Source organism: Onychostoma macrolepis, chromosome 24 (genome assembly GCF_012432095.1).
Source record: "Onychostoma macrolepis isolate SWU-2019 chromosome 24, ASM1243209v1, whole genome shotgun sequence".
Taxonomy (NCBI): Eukaryota; Metazoa; Chordata; class Actinopteri; order Cypriniformes; family Cyprinidae; genus Onychostoma; species Onychostoma macrolepis.
Window position 1 is genome coordinate 1,601,992 of NC_081178.1, and position 23,764 is coordinate 1,625,755.

Below are 23,764 nucleotides of genomic sequence, written 5' to 3' on the forward strand. Positions count from 1 at the left end.
CCGCACGTGCCACCAGACCAATCACTGACACCTGCATGAAGCGAATTATAGCTCGTTTAGTTTCCATGAGTTTCGCGTTAAATTCATAGCATTCATATTGTTCAATTGGGATTTTCGTATTCATGTTCCAATCAGTCTTTTAAGGAAGAGGATAAGGGCCAAGCAATAACAAAAAAAAAAAATGAAACCATCTTGAGATTAAAGTCGTTAAATTTCAAGAAAAATTTGTTTTTCTCTAAATTTAACTACTTTTTTTCTCATAATTTAACGCGTTTATTCTCAACATTTTATTTAGACTTTTTTCTCGAAATTTAACGAGTTTTTTTCTCAAAATTTAATTACTTTAATCTCGAGATGGTTTAATTATTATTATTTTTTATTGCTTGGCCCTAATCCTCTTTTGTAGTCTTTTGAAATTTTAAAAAAGTAAAAAAAAAAAAAAAATTAATAATAATAAAAAAATTAATTAAAAGCGTTTCATGTGCATTTAATAGCTTTAAAAGTAATTGATCTTATTTATTATAAATATTAAAATCTCATAATATTACTCATATTAATCAAATTTGATTTTGTCCATGCAGTCAATCATTAGAAATCAAAAAAACTATTACAATGCTAACGTAAATGCATTTCATATGCATTAAACAATTTTAAAAGTACTTGATATAATATTTCATGAATATTATAACAAGCGCTAAACTATATTAAATATAATTTATTATTATAGAAATTTTAAATAAAAAAAAAACATTTTTTAAATATAAATACTATAAAAACATACAAATAAAATCTCTGAAATAAAATATAAAAATAAAATATCTGAAAAATACTGCTATATTCATATTATTCATATTAATCACATGGGATTGTTTTGTCCATGTTGCAGTCTGTCTTTGTCAAAGTAAATGCATTTCATGTGCATTTAGCTTTAAAAGTACTTAATCTCATTAATTATAAAGATTGAAATCTCAAATTTCATATTTTTTTAATTGATAAAATTTTTTCAATGTTCCAGTCAATCTTTAGAAATATAATCTTGAACAAAAAAACTATTTAAAAGTCAAAGCAATGCATTTAATGTACATTTAAAAAAAAAAGCTTTTAAAAAAATACTTAATCTAATTTATTATGAACATTAAAATGAAAAAAGTATATCATTCATATTAATCAAATGGGACTGTTTTGTCCATTGTCAATTTTAAGAAAATTAAAAAACTATTTCAAAGTCAAAGCAAATTCATCCAATGTGCATTTAGCAGCTTTAAAAGTACTTTTCTCAGTATTAAAATCTCATAGAATCTTTCACTATTCATTAAAAAAAAGCATTAAAATATTTTGTCAAAATATGAGTTCACTACAAATGAAATTTAAAAATGCATTTCTTTTACATTTAACAGCTTTGAAAGTACTTGATCTACAGTAAATGATTATGTAAATATTGAAATCTCACAAATTTCATATTATTAATATTAATCAAATTGGGATTGTTGTGTTCATGATCCAGTCAATCTTTAAAAAACAAAAACTTTTAGACGTCAAAGAAAAACTTACAGTTAAAACTAAAAGTACAGTACTTGATGCAATTTATTCTAAATATTAAAGTTTTATCAATTTCATATTATTCCAATAGGACAAAATCTTCTGAGAATCTTTCACTATTACTTAATATATATATATATATATATATATATATATATATACAGTATATATATTGTGCTTATAATATTATTAGTTCATTATAGATGAGTCCTTGTTTAATTTATATAAATTAAATCACATGATTTAAATGCTATTTCTAATGTGCTCATTTATGAAGCAAACTTTCTGAGATTTAAATTAAATACATTATATTACATGAATGCATTTGTCAGACACTTCTATCCAAAGCGACCTACATCCATTGCATTTTTAAAGGCATACATTGTTTTTCACGCATTTCCTAGAAATCGAACCAATGACCCTGCCGTTGTTTGAGCTTCAGGAATTAAACACCCCTCTGTGCTTAAAAGAGGAATTTTAGGCACATATTCTCATCAAGTGTCAACAAACCGCATAATGTGAAAAATCTAATCTGAAGAGACTCAAATACAGTGGTGTATTTGATCAGTACTTCATGCTGCAGTGAAGGTGGAGGTGAAGTGTGTAATTTCAGCAACACTTGCATCAGCAAACAGATTTCAACATCAAAAATAATTACACACTCCACCTTTCACATCACAACTTTACAATTTACTGTAGTTCTGAATTCACAGCTCTCCTCACCCTCTCTTTTATTCTCACTGAATGGAGCCACACAAATAATAATCATTTCATGTACACAAGTAGAGTCTGTACAGCGATGCAGTCGTGCTTGTTTCGGCTCTTCGGTCAAATGACATTTTTAACTGATGAATAGATGAATGCTCTACCACAAATATAGTGTGTATGCTTAGAAAACTAGACTAATGAGGAAAAATAAAATAATTATGGCCTGCTAACATGATCCCATTAATATTTGTACATAGTTCTACATATCCACATACATTTGTCATGTTTAGATAACTATACTTTTTTGGACAAAATTTCATAATTATCTAATAATTGAGATTGTATCTATTGGATTATTGTGTCTGTCTCTATTTCAAAAAACAAACAAAAAAAACATCACATATATTTTTTTAGAAATCAATGTCAATAGAAATGCATTTACGCCCATTTAACCCTCTGGTGTGATGAGTGTGTTTTTGATGTGTTTTTTAGGGGATTTATGGTACTAAGTTATATTAATGGAATAGTTATGATCCATTTATTTCCTGTTAATACTTTTTGAACATAGAAAATAATACCGGAAAATGAAACAAACTGTTGTAAATCTTACGAAATACACACACACACACAAAATTAATATGGCATATACACTGCCGCTCAAAAGTTTGGGATCAGTAAGATTTTTTACGTTTTTTAAGGGAGTCTCTTCTGCTCATCAAGGCTGTATTTATTTGATCAAAAATACAGAAAAAACAGTAATATTGTGAAATCTTATTGCAATTTCTAATATTGGTTTCCTATTTTAATATACTTTAAAATAGAATTTATTTCCGTGATGCAGCGCTGAATTTTCAGCATCATTACTCCAGTCTTCAGTGTCACATGATCCTTCAGAAATCATAATAATATGCTGTTGAAAATGTTGTGCTGCTTCATATTGTTTTTTGGAACATGTGATACTTATTTCTTTGATTCTTTGATGGACACAAAGAGCAGCATTTGTTCAAAATAGAAATCTTTTCTAACAATATAAGACTTTACTATGACTTTTTATGCATTTAACACATTTCTCCTGAATAAAAGTATTAATTTCTTTAAAAAAAAATAATAATAATAATGTCTCGACCCCAAACTTTTGAAGAGCATTGTATATTGTAACACAAAATTTCTTTTTTAAATAAATGCTGTTCTTTTTAACTTTGTATTAATCAGAGAATTCTATAAAAATTTGTTTGTTTTTTTAATCACAGGTCCCCCCAAAAAATATGAAGCAGCACAACGGTTTCCAACATTGATTATAAATCAGCATATTAGAGTGACTTCTGAAGGATCATGCGACACTGAAGACTGGAGTAATGATGCTAAAAATTCAGAGCTGCGTTACAGAAATAAATTATATTTTAAAGTATATTAAAATAGAAAACTGTTATTTTAAGTTGCAATAATATTTCACAAAATAACAGGTTTTTATCCCTATTTTTGATCAAATAGATACAGCCTTGATGAGCAGAAGAAACTTTTGAGCGGCAGTGTATATTTACCAAAACATGATTTGCTCTAAAACTGAGAGAAAAAAAAAAAAAAAATCGAATAAATGTATATTCCAAATTTATATTTTTATGTATTTATAAATTTTTATTTATTTTTATTTGTTTTGGATTATTTTTTTAGGACCTTTTTGAATTATGTCCATGTGTCTGTTTGTTTGTTAGTTTTTGTTTTTAATGTGTTCACACAGCAAGCGCCAAAATCCTTAACAAGTCCTAAACAAAACCAAAACCAAAAAATTCAATCAAAAATGACCAACCAGCTTCAGAGGGTAAACGCATTAAAAGTACTAATATAATTTATTCCAAATGTCAAAATCAACCTATGAAATTAACATGCTATGAACTTATATAAACATTAAAAATGATCAAATAGTTTTCTGGAGTATTTTTATTTTACAAGAAATAACTATTTCGGTTTTCTAAATCAAAATTGCATGTCAAATTCAGTGCGTGTTGCCGTTTCTATGTGATTATGAAATTTACTAGCAATTTCTAAGTGAAAATGTTTAAAGGAAATCCTACAGCATTATTTTTCAGTATAGGTTATCAGAATCAACCCAAATACAGTATGTGCACACATATAAACTTACAAATACTGAAATATCAGGCCAAAACAAACAGCACTGTATCACTGGACTGAATCTGGAGCTCAAACAAAAGCAAAACAACACGATAATCATCTTGCAATGTTACTAATGAAGTGCTGGAAAGCTGAACCACAGCCGATTTGATTATTAAACAATAGAAAAGTTGCTCTCTTTAAACCGAGCTCATTCAATCTTCCTGAGATTTTAAATGTTTTATAATAAAGCACTTCTGCTGTTATTCATCCACTGCACTTTGCAATCAGACGCTGGGAAGGTAAATTGATGCACTTACATCCACAATGAGAAAGTCCAGCCAGCACCAGTAGTTGGTGAAGTATTTCCTGAAACCGTAGGCGATCCACTTCAGACCCATTTCCAAGATGAAGATGTAGGTGAAGATCTTGTCTGCGTATTCAAGCACCACTTTGACCACTTTCCTTTGTTCAATGTAAATGTCTTCAAATGCCTTTCAACAGAGACGCAGAAGAAGCAGCGAGTTAAACCAGACGTACAGAAGACCTTCAGCGCTTCATTCGCTCATCTGTGTCACATTCATCTTATTAACACATTTGACAGTGAAACTGAATGAAGACTGGGACAACCTACAGAAATATGATGAAAAAGCAGCATGAATGTTTTATTAAAGTGATGTTTAGATTAATGACATTGTAATGTGCCATTTTATAAAGAAAGTAAATCATTTGGGTTTGGAGCATTGCTGTTTTAGTATCACTGAGATACTATTATCAGGGTAAACTAAACCTTAAACTTAAAAAAAAAACTAAATTACTTATACTACAACAAACATTATTGGCTAATAGCACCAAATGAACATTTCTCATTTTAATTTTGTTTATTTTTAAAAATATGTCTATACAGTTTTTTGTTTTTTTTGCAGATTTTTACTTTAGTTTTAGTTATTTTTGTACATCAAGTTAAACTACTTCAAAATGAGAAATGTTGCATCTGAAAACTATATGAAAAAAAAACATTAAATGAAAATGAAGAATGATTTTATTTTATTTCAATAAACATATCAAGAAATGGTTTTAATTTTTGTTAACTATAATAACCCTGGTTTGGTTCACTGTTATTTTAGTACAGTATAACTGAGATATATTCTATATTTTATTTTTATATCTTCTGCTTTCACTTTAATTCTAGTTAAAGTTTTAGTAATGTAGTTGTTTTTTTGTTTAGTTTTTTGCCAATTTTAATAGTTTTTAAAAATATTTTTTAAATAAGTTTTTTATATTTTATTTTATTTCAGTTAACATTTAATTATTTCAAGTAACAGTTTTTTTTAAGGCTTTATGGTTTTAATTTCAGTTAACTATGATAACCGTGGTGTTATTTTGGTACAGTATAACTGAATATATATGAATATAATTGTAATACTAATATAGTTTTTATATTTTTAATTAATTTCATTTTTATATTTTCCGTTTTCATTTTAACTCTAGTTTTAGCAATGTGTTTTTTTGTGTGCCATTTTTACTAGTCATTTTAATATGTCTATATAGAGTTTTTATTCATTTTGATTTCAATTTGAGTTATTTTAGTTAAACTAAATGGAAATGAGAAATGTTGCCTTGGCAGCTGAAATAAAATAATTTTAATTTCTTATTTTTTTCTTTTCTTTTTTTTAGTTCGGTTAACGTTTCTTTTATTTCAAATAACAGAAAATGTAATTTTAAAAAAAAATAAAAATTTTATGGTTAGTTAACTATAATAATAACCCTTGTTTGGACCACCATTAGGATGAGTAAATGATGAATTTTCATTCTTGGATGATCTATTTCCTCGTTATTAAGTGTCCAGACTCTTTGTCGGAGCGGTTCTACTCTACCGCACATACATGCACCGATGTCCAGCCGAACATCTGCGTCTGCCGGACTCGCCGCTGCTTTTTGCAGACTCTGCTGTTTCTCATTTTCTGCTTACTTTCTGTTTTCATGTGTAATCATTCAAGTGCACGTCTGAAAGAACAGCTGCCTGCTGAAGCTGCTGGTAAATGCCACTAAAATACCAGCCGGTCGGCGCACACCTGGCACCCGGCCGTAAGACAGAGCTCTGACATTAGCCCCTCTCTGTGACTCACACACGCAGGATTCTGATCTTTAAGGAAATGCACAGTCTTATATAATATTATGCAGTGGGAATATATTTTTTCACTCTGGCATTTACCGTTTTCTGTGTCATGCATAATCTCACAAAGACACAACTGGTAATGCTTACAGTCGACACAAAACCAATTTGACACGTTCTTCGTCTTATTGTGCATGATTCAACGGTGCATGTTATTATAAAAGAAAACAAATATCTATCTTTGTAATATTTTATCATAGAGACACTCTTCACCACCTGATCAATAACTAAAATATAAAAGGTCACGCTGTACATTTTTATGTCAGACTGCGGTAAAAATTACAAGTAAAAGAGATTGTGAAAATCTTTCATGTTGAGTTAAACATAACTTAGCATGCTTAACATTAGTAGTTCATATACATTTAATTTAAACATATGCACACTAACATTCAGAAGTCTCTTCTGCTCAACAAGGCTGCATTTATTTGATCAAAAGTACAGTAAAAATGTGAAATATAATTACGTTAATAAATATTATTAAGTTAAAACAACTGTTTTCTATGTGAATATATGTTAAAATGTAATTTATTTCTGTGATCAAAGCTGAATTTTCAGCATCATTACTCCAGTCTTCAGTGTCACATGATCTTCAGAAATCATTCTAATATGCTGATTTGCTGCTCAAGAAACATTTCTGATTATTATCAATGTTGAAAATGTTTTGTGGAAACTGATACATTTTATTTTTCAGGATTCACAGATGAATAGAAAGTTCAAAAGAGCAGCATTTATTTGAAATAGAAAGCTTTGGTAGCATTATAAATGACTGTACTAGCACTTTTGAACAATTTAATGCATCCTTGGTGCATAAAAGTATAAATTTTTTAAATTAATAAAAATTATGACCCAAAAAAATCAATCTAATTTACAAATAAACATTATGATCCAATTCAATAATAATTTTTCAATGATGCATTAATAATTATGAAAGTTACTTATTAGTACTTATAAGTTACTTATAAGTGTTACTAAATATTAGTGCTGTAACATTAATCACGATTAATCACATCCAAAATAAAAGTTTTTGTTTACATAATATATGTGTGTGTGCTGTGTATATTTATTATGTATATTTAAATACACACACATGCATATATATATATTCAAAGCTGCAATCCGTAAGTTTTGCCTCTTTGTCGCCATCTCTGTTTGAAAACCCGGAATTGCAGCTCTGTGTGGAATTATCTTCCTTGCGTGGGGGTTGTGTTCCGGCACGGTTCCAGCGCGGATGAATCTAATATTTTGAGGTGAATGTGTGGCAGTCTGTCAGTCACCAATGGTGATTAAATCAAACGATCGGTTAGCTCATATCACATCAAACCGTGCAAACTATTATTACTGTTATACTTTATTCTCAAATTATTAATGTTAATAACATCAGCATTGCGTGGCTATGAGTATAGTGTGATTTAGCGTGTAGATTTCAACTTCTGTTCAGTCTTAAATCTAATTGTCATGCCATTCGAATTTCATATTAAGAAATTCTTTTAACCCAAAAAGCAAACTATGCTCCTTCGAACTGGTTTTCTTTAAAAAACAAATCTTGTGTAATCCCAGGCTATCTGTAATCAGAAGCATATTTAAAACTGGAATATAATTTAATTTCATTCACATGTGTTTCATATAAACACATAATCCTTTCTGGATTACAATCCTCCTTCAAAATGATACATTTAATAATTCCAGCTGCTGTGAGAAAAGGCTATAAATGTTCCGCCTCCTGCAGGATCCTCACGTGCTATAGCCTACTAGCCGGGACAACTTCTTTATGTTTACAGACGTGACGTAATGCCGCAGTGCCATGCTCGAATTTCCCGCAAAAAGCTACCCGTACCACTCAAATTAGAAACCATTATTGTAAGCTAACCGTTGTGAATCGGGCTAAAGTAAGGCTAAAGTTTTGAACACTGGCTGGTTATGTACTTGCTCAAATATTGATTTGAATATAAATATATACACGTAAATACATGTAAATATTTTCTAAATATATGCTGTATGTGTGTATCTTTATATATACATAATAAATATACACAGTACACACACATATATTATCTACACAAAAGCTTTTATTTTGGATGTGATTAATCACGATTAATCGTTTGACATCACTACTAAATATGTTTGTTTGTTTGTTTGTTTGCCTTTATTTAACCAGGAGAGAACCTCACTGAGATTAAAAATCTCTTTTCCAGGAGTGTCCTGGCCAAGATAGGCGGCCCAGTTATACAAGTATATAAACTTTTCTAGCAATAACTACTTGTAATAAAGCACATTCTGGTCCTATTTTCAGTGTTGATAAACCCTAAAAAGCACAAAAATCTCTGGCAAGAAATCAATAATGGTGTTAATTTAGTACTAACAGCGGCTGTTTGAAAGGATGAGTAAGACTGTGATTATTTCACAACACGGCTAACAGCCCGTGGCACGTGTTGATGTAGATTAGTGTCATCTGACATCTGCGTGTTTGCTGGCGTCTGACAGCTCTCTCAAAGAGACGCCAGTCGGAGGAGTTGACCAGTCAGCAGGCCATCGGCCGCCACAGGCCAGCTAGCAGGAAGTGAGCTGCCACTTCCTGCCAAACACACACCGATAGAGACAGCTTCTGTGCTCGGTTTGAAGTCAAAGCTGTCATAAGGTCAGTGAAGCAAGCTGAGACTCGAGTAAGACGTCTTTACTGAGACACTACAGGCAAAAACATTGCTTCGTCATGCACTGCTCAAGTTTGAGATTCTGCTTCCAAAAGTTTTGATTTTGATTCTTCTTTCAGACTAGTGGAAAGAAAATATACACATGTTAGTGTTTATGTTAGTATAATTCAGTACAATTGAGATATTATTATTGTTTTTATTAATATTCTGAAATTGTTCCTATTTCCTGTTTTCATTTTGATTCTAGTTAAAGTTTTAGTTTTAGTTGTTTTGGACATTTTTACTATTTTTACTAGTTTTTTGGAATTTTATTTAAATTGGAGTTATTTTAGTACATCAAGTTAAACTGATTGAAAATGAGAAATGTTGCAACTAGTTGAAATAACATAAGAAAAATTTTAAATAAAGTAATTTTTTTATATTTTATTTTATTTCAGTTAATGTTTCTTTTTTTCTTTATTTTTTTATGGTTTTAGTTTTAGTGACCTATAATAACCCAAGCTTGGACCACCATTAGGATGAGTGAATGATGAATTTTTATTCTTAGATTATCTATTTCTTTATGTTTTACTCTTTATTAAGTGTCCACACTTTTGAATGTTTATTTTATTGCACTTTATCTATTCGCGCCTGTAGATTTAAATTAAAATACATATCTTTAAAAGGTTTTTCCTCCACTTCAGCAGCACTTGCAAACACCAAAACTTACAGTTTTATTCCACTCTATATTCTGAAGGTTTTTACTGAGAGGTTTGTTGATATTTCATTCAACTCATTTTATACAACACTTTATTCCAAAAAACATGAGGAAAATTTATTTTTTTCTGGCTGTTGACAGCATTTTGTGATTTATGGAGGGATGAAAATAGATATCCAAAATCCCCTCAATAAAAACATTAAACTCTAATATGTCAACAAAATCAAACAAAAATGTTGAACCTGGCTTTATCCAGTGTTCATATTTATTCTCTGGAAATGTATACAAATTAGTGCATATTAATTAGATAATACCTCATTCGCGTAAACATAACATTTCAGAACTTGTTTAATTCAAAACAATTGTCTTAATATACTGTGATTAATCAACTGGGAAAGTATGTGATTTCTATAAGTTTAAATTTTCACCTGTAGTGTCTTGGCTTAAGTAAAAAATCCTACTACTGCGACTGCACTGTAAAAAATAAGTTTTTAAAATTCAGTGCAAACTAAAAACGACAGATTAAAGCTCACCAGCGCTCCACTGCTGAGGAGGATCATGAAGATGATGAAGGTCTCAAACCAGCTGTGTTCCACTATCTGATAACACGTCTTCCTCAGACGCCACCAGGCTCGACCCAAACCCTCGGACGTGTTGATTTCACAGCACTGAAAGCGACGTACACAAACTGGAAAACAAAAACATTAACGTTTAATGATTAATAAATGGTTCAATGAAACAAAAGTTCCAAGATGACGAAAACATATTTTAAAATGTACAATTTATATTTATTTTAGTTTCTTGTAGTTTTGAAAAACTTTTATACCATATTCAACAAATGTCCTGACTGAATAACTCCAAAGTCATGTATACCGGCTCCCTGTGCCATTCTAGTAAAAAGTAATACAATTTAAAATAAGTAAAGTAAATAAATAAAATTATAAAAAAGTAAAAAAAATTAAATAAAAAATGAATAAATAATAATAATATATTTTATATATTAAATAATATATTTTAAAAAAGAAAATATTTAAAAATATTCAAGTTTTCAAACCAATCAAACCATAAATATATGTTGTATAAATATGATTTTTTTTTAAATAATTTTGTGGGAGTATCTACAAATGTCCATGCTATGACATAATTTCCTTTTGGGTGTTTTTTTTTTTACATGACAATAAACTACTTCTGGTTGACTACACCACACTAAAAAACACAGGTTTGTACAAGTCATTTCAACTTAAATTACATTAAACCAACTTCAAGTCAAGTTCAGTTTCATATAACTTGAAATTATAAAGTTATATAAATTATAAAATTATGAAATTGCTCAACTTATTTTTATGAGTTACAGTAAATTGCCATGACTTTCAGATCATGGTTTTTTTTTTTACAGTGTAGCATTTAAAAAAAAAAACATTTAAAACAAAACAAAATTAAAGAACATGCCAAACTACATAATTTTTCATAATTTAATAGATTATTCATGTGTTGAACAGAAGTAATTCAGACTATAATTGAGACGACGGTACTCATTTTGCTGACTTTTCCACTTTCAAAACCTCTTTGTTCAAATCAAATGAAAACGCAACTTCAAAAGACTTCAAAGAGCTTCCAAACACTTCAAAAGATCACAAACGCAGTTCCAGCGAGAACGTGGAGATCAATAGCAGAACTGCTCTACTGCGTGTAATACAAACACATCAGTAGAAATAAATGATATCGTCAGCGTTGGGCTTATAAATGGAGCTCAGCTGCCATAAAAGGTCCTCGTCTTGCTAATCTGTCGGTCTCTGCATTCGAGACGCAGCTTTTATGTGACATAATCCCGGCCGGTATCACTGGCACTCTGAAAGCCCGCCGTCTGTAACAATGAGTCCCTGCCATGAAATCCCATTTGAGCCTCGCATGGTCGTCAAAGCGTCTCCATTACTGGCATCTGAGCTCCTCTAAATTAACTTATTGCCTGTAAACTTAATAACAGGGTTATGGTAACAGGGTTCTCTCAACTCAATTTGTACCGATGCTCCTGCTCTCCATTGGCGGCATCAGACATTTTAGCACCCGGGCATCACCATTCATCAAGCAATTAACAGCCATCAAAGCAAAATCAAAAGGGCTCAGAGTCTGGAGTTATTGGTGACTTCATTGCTTTATTCGCCTCTTCATAGATTTGATTTGTCAGAGAACATCCCGTGAACACAGACTCCACAGACAGTCATGTTTCCCAAGTGTGTCACTATAACTAATGCTCATAGTTAAGGTTAGAGTTTGAGTATTAAACTCTACAATTAAAATGCGGCGTTCCAAATTGATTAGTAAATTACATTTATAAAAGAATTAGGTTAGAACATTACATGAAAATATCTCGTCCCCTTTTTATTTATTTTCTTCAGAATTGTGATGATTAATTTGTCCTTTATTCCTATACACTCTGCTCTTACCATTGAATAGCACTGTTTGGCTGAGTATTGTTTTTAATTTCCCTGTTTTTAATATTATTATTTGTATTATTATTATTAGTAGTAGTAGTAGTAGTAGTAGTAGTAAACTATTATTATTATTTATTTTTAATTTTTATTAAATTTTATTTTGGTTGAGTATTACTTTAAGAATGATGCTTCTTTTCAATGTTTATCATTTATGTAAGTTTGGTTTTACATAAATACAAATTTTACACAATCTTAATTTCAAAGGATACTATTGAAATTCCAAATAAGAACATTTAAACTCAAACTTCACATTCAAATAAGTTACTCAACTTTAAAGAATTTCCTATTTTCTGGAAAAATAAGTTGAGAGAAAAAAAAAAAAAAACATAAGTTGCATTAAAAACATTTAAATACTGGTAAATAAAATAAAATGTTTATAAACATTTATTTATTTATTTTTAAATATAGTAATTTAGTTTCCTCTCACTTTATTACAAATCCTTTAAATTTAACAGTATTCAGAACAGAAGAGGAATGAAAAATATAAGTATAAAACAAACATATATTATAGGGGCATTCATTATAAACAACATTATATTTATTATTCTTATTATTTATTTAATGTGGAATGTGGAAAATGCATCATGCAAATAAACTTGGGATCACACACTTCTCTCATTCAGCACAAATCCAAAATGTTTTTTGTGTGCTTGACATTAATTGCATGATATATATCAATATAAACACACACAACACAACTTATATTCTGAAAAATATGATACATTTAATCATTAATACATCATGCATTGATTTCTTCTTTAAGTAGTAAGTGTTAATGCAATGCACTTGTTAACGCAAAGTTTTTAGGCAAAAACGCATCGGAAAGCCTGTCTCCTCAGTGTATTTCCCTTCCGAATGTGTGAATCTGCCCTTTTGACTTCTCCAGCAGAGAGCTGTTGACTGATTCAATTCAGTCATGTGAAAGTGTGTTATTATTCGATTTATAGGTGAGAAACCCGATCTCGTCTCGCTGAAATGCTGAAATGTGCGAGCGAGAATTATCCGAGGAAATACATGGCAGCTCATTTGCCATAAATCATTCACTCCTTCAAACAGACGGCCGTTCACGGGCCGCCCAGCGCAGAGATCTGATTGTTTGCTATTGCATGGCAATGAAGTCGACAGCTTATAAAGTGCAGATCTGAGGCACACAGAAACGGTTGTGTAACGTTTTCATCACACACACACACACACACACACACTTACACACTGTATGACAGATGTTGAGCATTTCTCAGAACAAACTATTACTTAACAGAGCAATTACACAGAACATAAAGACACCCTTGTGAAAATGAAGCACACTTTAGCCTATTTTTGAAAAGAGTAATTAATATGGAAATAAGAATATATGTGACCCTGGACCACAAAACCAGTCTTAAGTCGCTGGGGTATATTTGTAGCAATAGTCAAAAATACATTGTATGGGTCAAAATGATCCATTTTTCTTTTATGCCAAAAATCATTAGGATATTAAGTAAAGATCATGTTCCATGAAGATATTTTGTAAATTTCCTACTGTAAATATATCAAAACGTCGTTTTTGATTAGTAATATGCATTGCTAAGAACTTAATTTGAACAACTTTAAAGGTGATTTTCTCAATATTTTGATTTATTTGGACCCTCAGATTCCAGATTTTCAAACAGTGGTATCTCGACCAAATATTGTCCAATCATAACAAACCATACATCAATACAAAGCTTATTTATTCAGCTTTCGGATGATGTATACATTGGTTTTGTGGTCCAGGGTCACATATTTAAATTAAAAATAATTGTCTACTGTAATTGCATGTTATTTTCAGTTTCCATGAAAATGTATTATAGTTTAAATTTATATTAAATACAACTTTAGATTTTAAATCATGCTAGCAGCATGCTAAATCTTTCTAACAGCACGCTAAAAGATACAAATCAATTAAAAGTGACGTGACATAAGGCCAAGTATGGTGACCCATACTCAGAATTTGTGCGCTACATTTAACCCATTCAAAGTGCACACACACGGAGCAGTGAGCAGCCATTTATGCTGTGGCACCCGGGGAGTAGCTGTGGGTTCAGTGCCTTGCTCAAGGGCACCTCAGTTGTGGTATTGAGGGTGGAGAGAGTGCTGTACATTCACTCCCCCCACCTACAATCCCTGCCGGCCCAAGACTCAAACTCACAACCATTAGGCCACGACTTCCCCATATTTTATGTTTAAAATATGCATAATTTTGTCTATATAATATGGTTAAAGTATAGTTAAAATGTACTACAAAACATGTTTACAATGTTAAATTCTAATAGAATGCTAAAAATGCTAGCAACAAGATAAAAGATGTTAACAATCTGCTAAATCCTGCTGGCAACATGCTAAATTCTAACAGCTTGCTAAAACATGCTAGCAACATGCTATTAGAGGATAGCAATGAGCTAAATCATGCTAGAAACATGCTAACAAACTTGTTAAATCATGCTAGCAAAACATGCAAAATTTTAGCAGCATGCTAAAACGTGCTAGTAATGTGCTAAAAATGCTAACAATGTGCAAAATCATGTTAAAAACATGCTAACAACGTGTTAAATCATGCTTGCAACAAATGATAAATTTTAGCAGCATGCTAAAACATGCTAGTAACATGCTGAAATATGCTAGCAATGTGCAAAATCATGCTAAAACATGCTCATTCAAGCTATACACATGTTAGCAATGCGCTAAAGGATTCTAACAATGTGTTAACTCATGCTAAAAACATGTTAGCAAACATAATATCTTAAAAATGTGCTAAAATATTTTAGCAAGGTGCAAAAGCACAAAATAGTAGTAATATTTAATTGACTTTTTCTGACTTCTCTGAGTAAAACCAAACTTAAAGCTTAAGCGCAACATAAAGCTTTCCTCATTTAGTGTAAATTTATATTAAATACCCTTCCCCTCGACGTCCAAATGCAGCAGACGTCTCACAGGTTCAGGGTTTTTAGCATGTCGGGATGCATCTGATTGGACCGGCTGTCGATGCATTGAATATGGAGAGTCAGTCATCATCAAATTAACACAGGACCATTTCATCTCTGACAGGCCTTTTCAAATCTTTGCTGACACAAGACATTCAATTTAATGCCCCATTGCCCTTTTAAATGTCAGTTCACTGGTTAATGTTTTATATCAAATCACCTCCACTTCAAAACGAGGGTAAACAGGAGGATCATGACCGACACACGTGACTCTGACGTCTGCGGCCGTCCTCAGAAAACACCAGACTGCAAACGTCTCACACTTTTACTTGCATTTTCTCCATAAGGATTTAAAAAAAAAAAAAAATCCATGAACCAACCGACTCTACCAGAGCTGAAATTCATTATTACATATTACATTTTCAAAGCAAAAACATATCTGGAAAAAGACATAGGTGCAAGAAAAGTTCTATATCCAGCATGAATTAAAATTTGTAAATTATTTATCCTAATGAATAAATATTAAAATTTTTAATAAACATGCAAAATATATGCAAACATAAAAAATTAACAATAGACAATTAATATTATATTATATTATATTATATTATATTATATTATATTATATTATATTATATTATATTATATTATATATTTGCATTAATGTAATGTGAATTTGGGAGGATAATAGACCAATTTATAATGAAAATAATTCATATAAATATAAAAATTAAGAACAGAAAGATTTTTGTAATTAAATGTTTTAATTTAGCATAAATTAAAATTAATAAAGTATCTATCATTATGTTTTTTCATTTGTTTTGTTTTGTTTTGTTTTGCATTAATGTAATGTGCATTTGGGGATAATGTGTTAACTGATCATGAAAATAATGTAAACAAGAAAAATATATATAAACAAAAATTAACAACAACAACAACAAAAATTTTTTTGTAATTAAATGTTTTAATTTAGCATCAATTAAAATTTATAAAGTATCTATCTTTATGTTTTTTTGTTTGTGAATTTGGGGATAATGTGTTAACTGATCATGAAAATAATGTAAACAGGGAAAATATATATATATATATATACAAACAAAAATGAACAACAAAATATTTTACTGTAATTAAATGTCATTACTGAGCTCTTTAGCCAATTTTTTTCATTGTTAAGATGGAAATGATGGAGAAAATGAATGTGAATTTTGCATGGTTAGTGCTGTGTGGTTTGTGAATGAATCAAGCTGTTATTGATCATAAATTAAATCTGTTGTGATTACGTACAGTCAGGAAAGCAGTTTTCCGGATCCATGGCCTCTTCGGCCGTCTCTGAGTATTCATCCTCCTCCTCGCCGGGTTTCCTGAGGTCGATCGTGCTGCCCTCTGATAGGCTGGTGTCGTCTCTCTGAAAACCAAGAGAACCAATCAGATCTCCTGACCAATGAAATTACACGTTTCACCTTTCCAATCACTTATGACTCCTGGAGATTAAAATAATCCAAAAAACAAAACAAAACATTGTGATTCAGACAGATTTACAAATTAATAAATTTGAGTGATGATTAGCTTGATTTATTAATTTCTAAAATAAAATTGCTCACAAGTAAGTTTAAGTTAAATATTTTAGGGATGAGCATAGCTAGACAAAGGCAAAGTATTCAGTATAGATATTCAGTATAGATATATTACATAAATGACAAAAATAAATAAACAAATAAATGAATATCAGCTTGTGTATATAAATAAATTTATATTAGTACTAGTTTAACTAAATAAAATAAATACATAAACAAATAGATAATGTGTATTAGTATTAGTGTTTATTAATTAAATAAATGAATAAATAAATATTAGTATATATATATAATTTATTTTACACACACACACACACACACATATATGTGTGTGTGTGTGTGTGTGTGTGTATGTATGATATATGTGTAAAAATAAATGTTATGTATACCAGTAAATGTTAATTAGTATTAGCATATCTTTTATGAATAAGTAAGTTATAAAATAATTATAATGTATAAATATTATTCAAATATTATAAGTCATACTAAATAAATAATAAACAATTGTATTAGTATATGTATAAATAAACTAAATACATAAACAAATAAAATAAATATATTCACATATGTACATAAATAATGTATATTAGTATGCCTATAATACTACTACTACTACTGATAATAATAATAATAATAATACAAAATAAAATAAATAATAAAACAAAATAAAACACAAATAAATTAATAATTGTTTATAATGTAAATTAGTATTAGTATTTATATTAGTGTATAAACGTATATAAATGTATATTAGCATTAGAATATCTATATTTAAATACTATAAAATAATTATTAATTATAAAAATTATAAAAATATTAAAATTATTAGATATTATACAAACAATAAACAAATTTTAGTATATCTATAAATAAAATAAATACATAAACAAACAAATGAATACATGTACAGCCTGTGAATACATTATGTAAATTAGTATTAGTATCTATATGAAATAAACAAACATACAAAATCTAATTCTTCAAAATGACGGTCCAAAAGACATTGTGTGTCGTGTGGTCAGAGGTTAATATTCTGAATGCAGAATTTGTCAGAAGTAACGAGTGTTGAAAGCATTGTGTGTGTGTGTGTGTGTGTAATTCCAGTCGGTTCAGCACGGCAGTGATTTATTCTGGTATTCAGAGGTTAGCGTGTCTCCAGGTGTGACTTTCGTTTCCTTGTCAAACTGTGACACACTCAGTCCATCATCACGTCTCTTCAAATGAGAGGAAGCTCATGCTAAGTGGAGCGCTGAGTGTGTGTGTGTGTGTGTGTGTGTGTGATGTGGGTGTCCAATGAAATTTAACACCAGACCGGCCCACGGCTTCCACAGGACGTTAAAAAGACCACACAATGATTGCTCTATTGTTCCACACAAGAGAAACAACTGGAAGAATATGAGACGCAGGAACAAACATTACAGACCTGTGAAAGTAAAACAGGCGTTTTGTGGCTTGTAGTTCATGTCTATTAGACTGCAAGGTTTACATGCTAGTTACTTCTAAACACTGACAAAGAATATGCATTTAAAATGTCTTCCCTTCAAGGAAAATGAAACAAAGATATTGATCGAGCATGTCCAGGAAATTAAAATAAAATAAATATTAGTATAAAATAAATATTAGTAGGCCTATAACATAAAAATAGCAAATAAATAACTAAATATTTGTATGTGTATAAAATAAATGAATGTATATTGCCTGTTTAAATTATTTTCATGATAATTCAGCACATTTTCCTGCCAAATTCATACTTCTTTATTTACTTTATTTGCTTTGATACTCAGAATACTAGGGCTGTCAAATGTTTACTATAAAAAAATAATTTATTAACTTTTTTAGGGGGAAAAACAAACAGAAAAAACACTAATTTAGATCATTTTTGGTTGTTTTGGTTGTCATGCAATTCAATTCAATAAGGATTCTTTATGCAAAATAAAACGCATCTTGAAATAATTTACACATTTTAATTTCAGCTAAATAAATTTTTTTTTTTTTTTTTTTAATATTTAACTACATTTTTTAGTGTTAATTGTGAAAAGTATGCTAGGTGTCATGAAAATAATTTTGCAATGCAACAAAACATGAATGGTCATTAAAAAGGCTTCTTTTTATTTGTGCCAAATAAAATATTAATGCAACATTTTTATCTTGATTTTAAGGTGGAATACGACCTGGTTTTTCTCTGCAATCTATTTAGGCATGCAATCTTCTGGGAATTGCAGCTCTGGGCATTTCCAGGCTTTTTTTCCCCCCCCCAAAAAAAAAAAGTGAAGAACAGAAGAAGGCAAAAGCAGATATGTGATATTGGCCTGACCGTATCAGTTTAACCTAATTTAGTTTCCATTCTCTCTTAACATCAGATTTTAACATCCAACCAGCAATCCTTAAACACACAGACTTATCAGCGTTTCCTATATCATTCAGACATCTGACAATAAACACAACCTTTACTCCAATTACTGACGCTTCAGGGCTGTTTTTTCACTGCTATTGTATGATCTGATGAGATTGAAGTGAAATACGATCTGTTTTTTTCTGAGTACTCAGTAAACAGGTAATGAGCTCAGCATTACATCATCAATATCGCTGCGTTTTGTCCGTGTCAGAAAGCGTGACGGCCCATTAGTGTGCAGCTTTGTTTGTCTTGCACACAAACTCAAGTTTGCATGTGGTTCTCGCCGGCGTGTGAGGAATCCCAGCGCTGCAAACCGGCCACAAAAGCCCTATAAATAACCTCCCGCAGGGCTACGAGAGCCTGGATGTGGCATTCGGTGCTGGAATCTAATGAAATCAGAGCCGTTTGAGTGCCATCAGCGGAGCGGCCGTCTATTCGTGCTGATTCAACAGAGACTGAGGCGAACGAGCATCAATAAAAACCGAATCCCAACACTTCACTTCCACCTGCCGAGAGCAGACGTCCGTCAGTCACACAGAAACACATCAATAACACAATCGAATCACATGATGCGATTAGAGCCAGGATGTAGGACACATCCATACCGCGTTGTTACCGGACAAACCTGAGATCCGATCTGTCTGAGTGACTGTCGTCTGTCTGTCTGAGCAGTACTGATGAACACAAGCTGAAAACATTGTCATGCGGTTTCTATTAGGGTTGTATGGTTTGGGGAAAAAATCGAATTGCACTTTTTTTTATAAAAGCTGCGAATGCGACTTAAAATGCAAAAAAAAAAAATGTAGGGTTGCACAATTTGGCAAAACGTTTGTTATTATACTGTATATCAATATGGCTATAAAATAGTAATACTACTACTTTTTTGATTAATCGTGTAGCCCTAGTTTCTCTGATGCAATATGCAGGTGATGTAATCATATAAATGTCTAAATCATCACAAAGTCCAAACTGAGAATCACACCTGGCACAAAAAAAGTAGAGCAATGTGCAAGTGAGCAAAAGAACAAATGCATCTAATTCTGGCAAATTATGGGTCATCAGAGTCTGAACTATTAGCGTTTCTCAGAATGAGCTCGGGTCTTCTCTGAAGAATCACCAGATACACAGAGATGCACCGAGACACACAGAGACAAACAAGAGACACACACAGACAGACAGAGACACTCAGAGACACACAGATACACTCAGAGACAGATAGAGACGTACAGAGACACACACGAACACACAGAGACATTCTGAGACACATAGAGATGTACAGAGACAAACAAGAGACACTTGGAAACATACAGAGACACTCACAGACACACTGAGACAGACAGAGACCCTCAGATACAAAGAGAGACAGTGATATTCAGAGACACACTGAGACAGACAGAGACTAACAGAGACATGCAGAGACACATAAAGCCAGATAGAGACTCACTGAGACAGAAAGAGTCACTCAGACACACAGAGACAAAAAGAGACACACCAAGACACTCAGAGACATACTGAGACACATGGAGACAGACCAAGACATGCAGAGACACTCAGACACACAAACACACTAAGAGACACAGAAACATGCAGAGACACACAGACAGAGACACTCAGACACACAGAGACATTCAGAGACACACTGAGACAGACAGAGACATGCAGAGACACTCAGACACACAGAGAAAAAAAGAGACACACTGAGACAGACAGAGACATGCAGAGACACTCAGAAACATGCAGAGACACACAGATACAGACAGAGACACTCAGACACACAGAGACAAAAAGAGACACACTGAGACATTCAGAGATATGCTGAGACAGACCGAGACATGCAGAGACACTCAGACACACAAACACACTGAGACACACAAAAACATGCAGAGACACACAGATACAGACAGAGACACTCAGACACACAGAGACAAAAAGAGACACTAAGACATTCAGAGACACACTAAGACATTCATAGATACGCTGAGACAGACCGAGACATGCAGAGACACTCAGACACACAAACACACTGAGACACACAGAAACATCCAGAGACACACAGATACAGACAGGGACACTCAGACACACAGAGACAAAAAGAGACACACTGAGACATTCAGAGACACACTGAGACAAACCGAGACACGCAGAGACACTCAGACACACAGAGACAAAAAGAGAAACACTGAGACACACTGAGACATTCAGAGACACACGGAGACATTCAGAGACACACTGAGACATTCAGAGACACACTGAGACAAACCGAGACACGCAGAGACACTCAGACACACAGAGACAAAAAGAGAAACACTGAGACACACTGAGACATTCAGAGACACACGGAGACATTCAGAGACACACTGAGACAAACCGAGACACGCAGAGACACTCAGACACACAGAGAAATTCAGAGACATACGGAGACATTCAGAGACACACGGAGACATTCAGAGACACACTGAGACATTCAGAGACACACTGAGACAAACCGAGACACGCAGAGACACTCAGACACAGAGACATTCAGAGACACACGGAGACATTCAGAGACACACTGAGACAAACCGAGACACACAGAGACACTCAGACACACAGAGACAAAAAGAGACACACTGAGACACACTGAGACATTCAGAGACACACTGAGACATTCAGAGACACACGGAGACATTCAGAGACACACTGAGACATTCAGAGACACACGGAGACATTCAGAGACACACTGAGACAAACCGAGACACACAGAGACACTCAGACACACAGAGACATTCAGAGACACACTGAGACACACAGAGACATGCAGAGACACTCAGACACACAAACACACTGAGACACACAGAAACATCCAGAGACACACAGATACAGACAGGGACACTCAGACACACAGAGACAAAAGAGACACACTGAGACATTCAGAGACACACAGAGACACACAGACAGAGACATGCAGAGACACTCAGAGACACACAGAGACAAAAAGAAACACTGAGACACACTGAGACATTCAGAGACACACGGAGACATTCAGAGACACACTGAGACATTCAGAGACACACTGAGACAAACCGAGACACGCAGAGACACTCAGACACACAGAGACAAAAAGAGAAACACTGAGACACACTGAGACATTCAGAGACACACGGAGACATTCAGAGACACACTGAGACAAACCGAGACACACAGAGACACTCAGACACACAGAGAAATTCAGAGACATACGGAGACATTCAGAGACACACGGAGACATTCAGAGACACACTGAGACATTCAGAGACACACTGAGACAAACCGAGACACGCAGAGACACTCAGACACAGAGACATTCAGAGACACGGAGACATTCAGAGACACACTGAGACAAACCGAGACACACAGAGACACTCAGAGACACACAGAGAAAAAAGAGACACACTGAGACACACTGAGACATTCAGAGACACACTGAGACATTCAGAGACACGGAGACATTCAGAGACACACTGAGACATTCAGAGACACACGGAGACATTCAGAGACACACTGAGACAAACCGAGACACACAGAGACACTCAGACACACAGAGACATTCAGAGACACACTGAGACAAACCGAGACACGCAGAGACACTCAGACACACAGAGACACACGGAGATATTCAGAGACACACTGAGACAAACCGAGACACGCAGAGACACTCAAACACACAGAGACATTCAGAGACACACGGAGACATTCAGAGACACACTGAGACATTCAGACACACAGAGACAGACTGAGACATGCGGAGACATATAGAGACACTCAGACACACAGAGACACACAGAAACGCACAGAGACCAACAGAGAGAAGACATGGCGATGGATGGATGGATGGATGGACGGCAGCACAAACAGAAACCTGAGGTCAAACTCCTACACGTTGCCATATGGTTTCCAGTTTCAGCCTGAGCTTTTGATGAGCACGAGCTCTAATTAGGCATATTTGACCTCTTTTTGAGGTGAAACTGTGAAATGTGTCATACTAAATCACGTTGTTCAGGATGTGTTAAAGAACAAAACTGGACAACAAGGGATTGTTAAAAATATATATAAATATTATATTATAAAAATACATTTAAAATAATTACTAATTAATTAATAAATAATTATATAAATGAATAAATGAAGATCACTATTTGTTTATAAATAATAAAGTCAGTCTATATATCTATCTATTAATCAATCCATCAATAATTATTAATTTAAGTTTTTTTTAATACAATAAACAACTAACTAAATAATTAAATATTAGTATTACAGCAGTAAATCTATTAATATACAAATAACTACATAAATATTAGTATATCTATAAATAAACAAATGAATAATCAAATATTAGTATTATTATGTCCTCAAGGAAACAAACAAGCAAATAAAAAATGTACAAATAATTGTTAAAGGTAGGGTAGCCGATTTCGAAAAGGCTAGCGATAGCAAGCTAGCTTTGAAAGCAAGATCCCCACCCTCCC

At 32.5% G+C, this 23,764-nt stretch overlaps 1 protein-coding gene across 4 annotated transcripts in view; it reads right to left on the bottom strand.

The window, feature by feature from the left end:
- scn5lab (sodium channel, voltage gated, type V-like, alpha b) overlaps positions 1-23,764 on the bottom strand; it is a 181,992-nt gene that overhangs the window by 18,175 nt on the left and 140,053 nt on the right. For all 4 annotated transcript variants that reach the window (XM_058765376.1, XM_058765379.1, XM_058765378.1 and 1 more), the window contains 3 exons: positions 16,593-16,713; positions 10,411-10,565; positions 4,677-4,850 (listed from right to left, as the gene is read on the bottom strand). In XM_058765376.1, the coding sequence (XP_058621359.1) occupies positions 4,677-4,850; positions 10,411-10,565; positions 16,593-16,713 (450 nt within the window). The remainder of the gene's footprint in view (positions 1-4,676; positions 4,851-10,410; positions 10,566-16,592; positions 16,714-23,764) is intronic.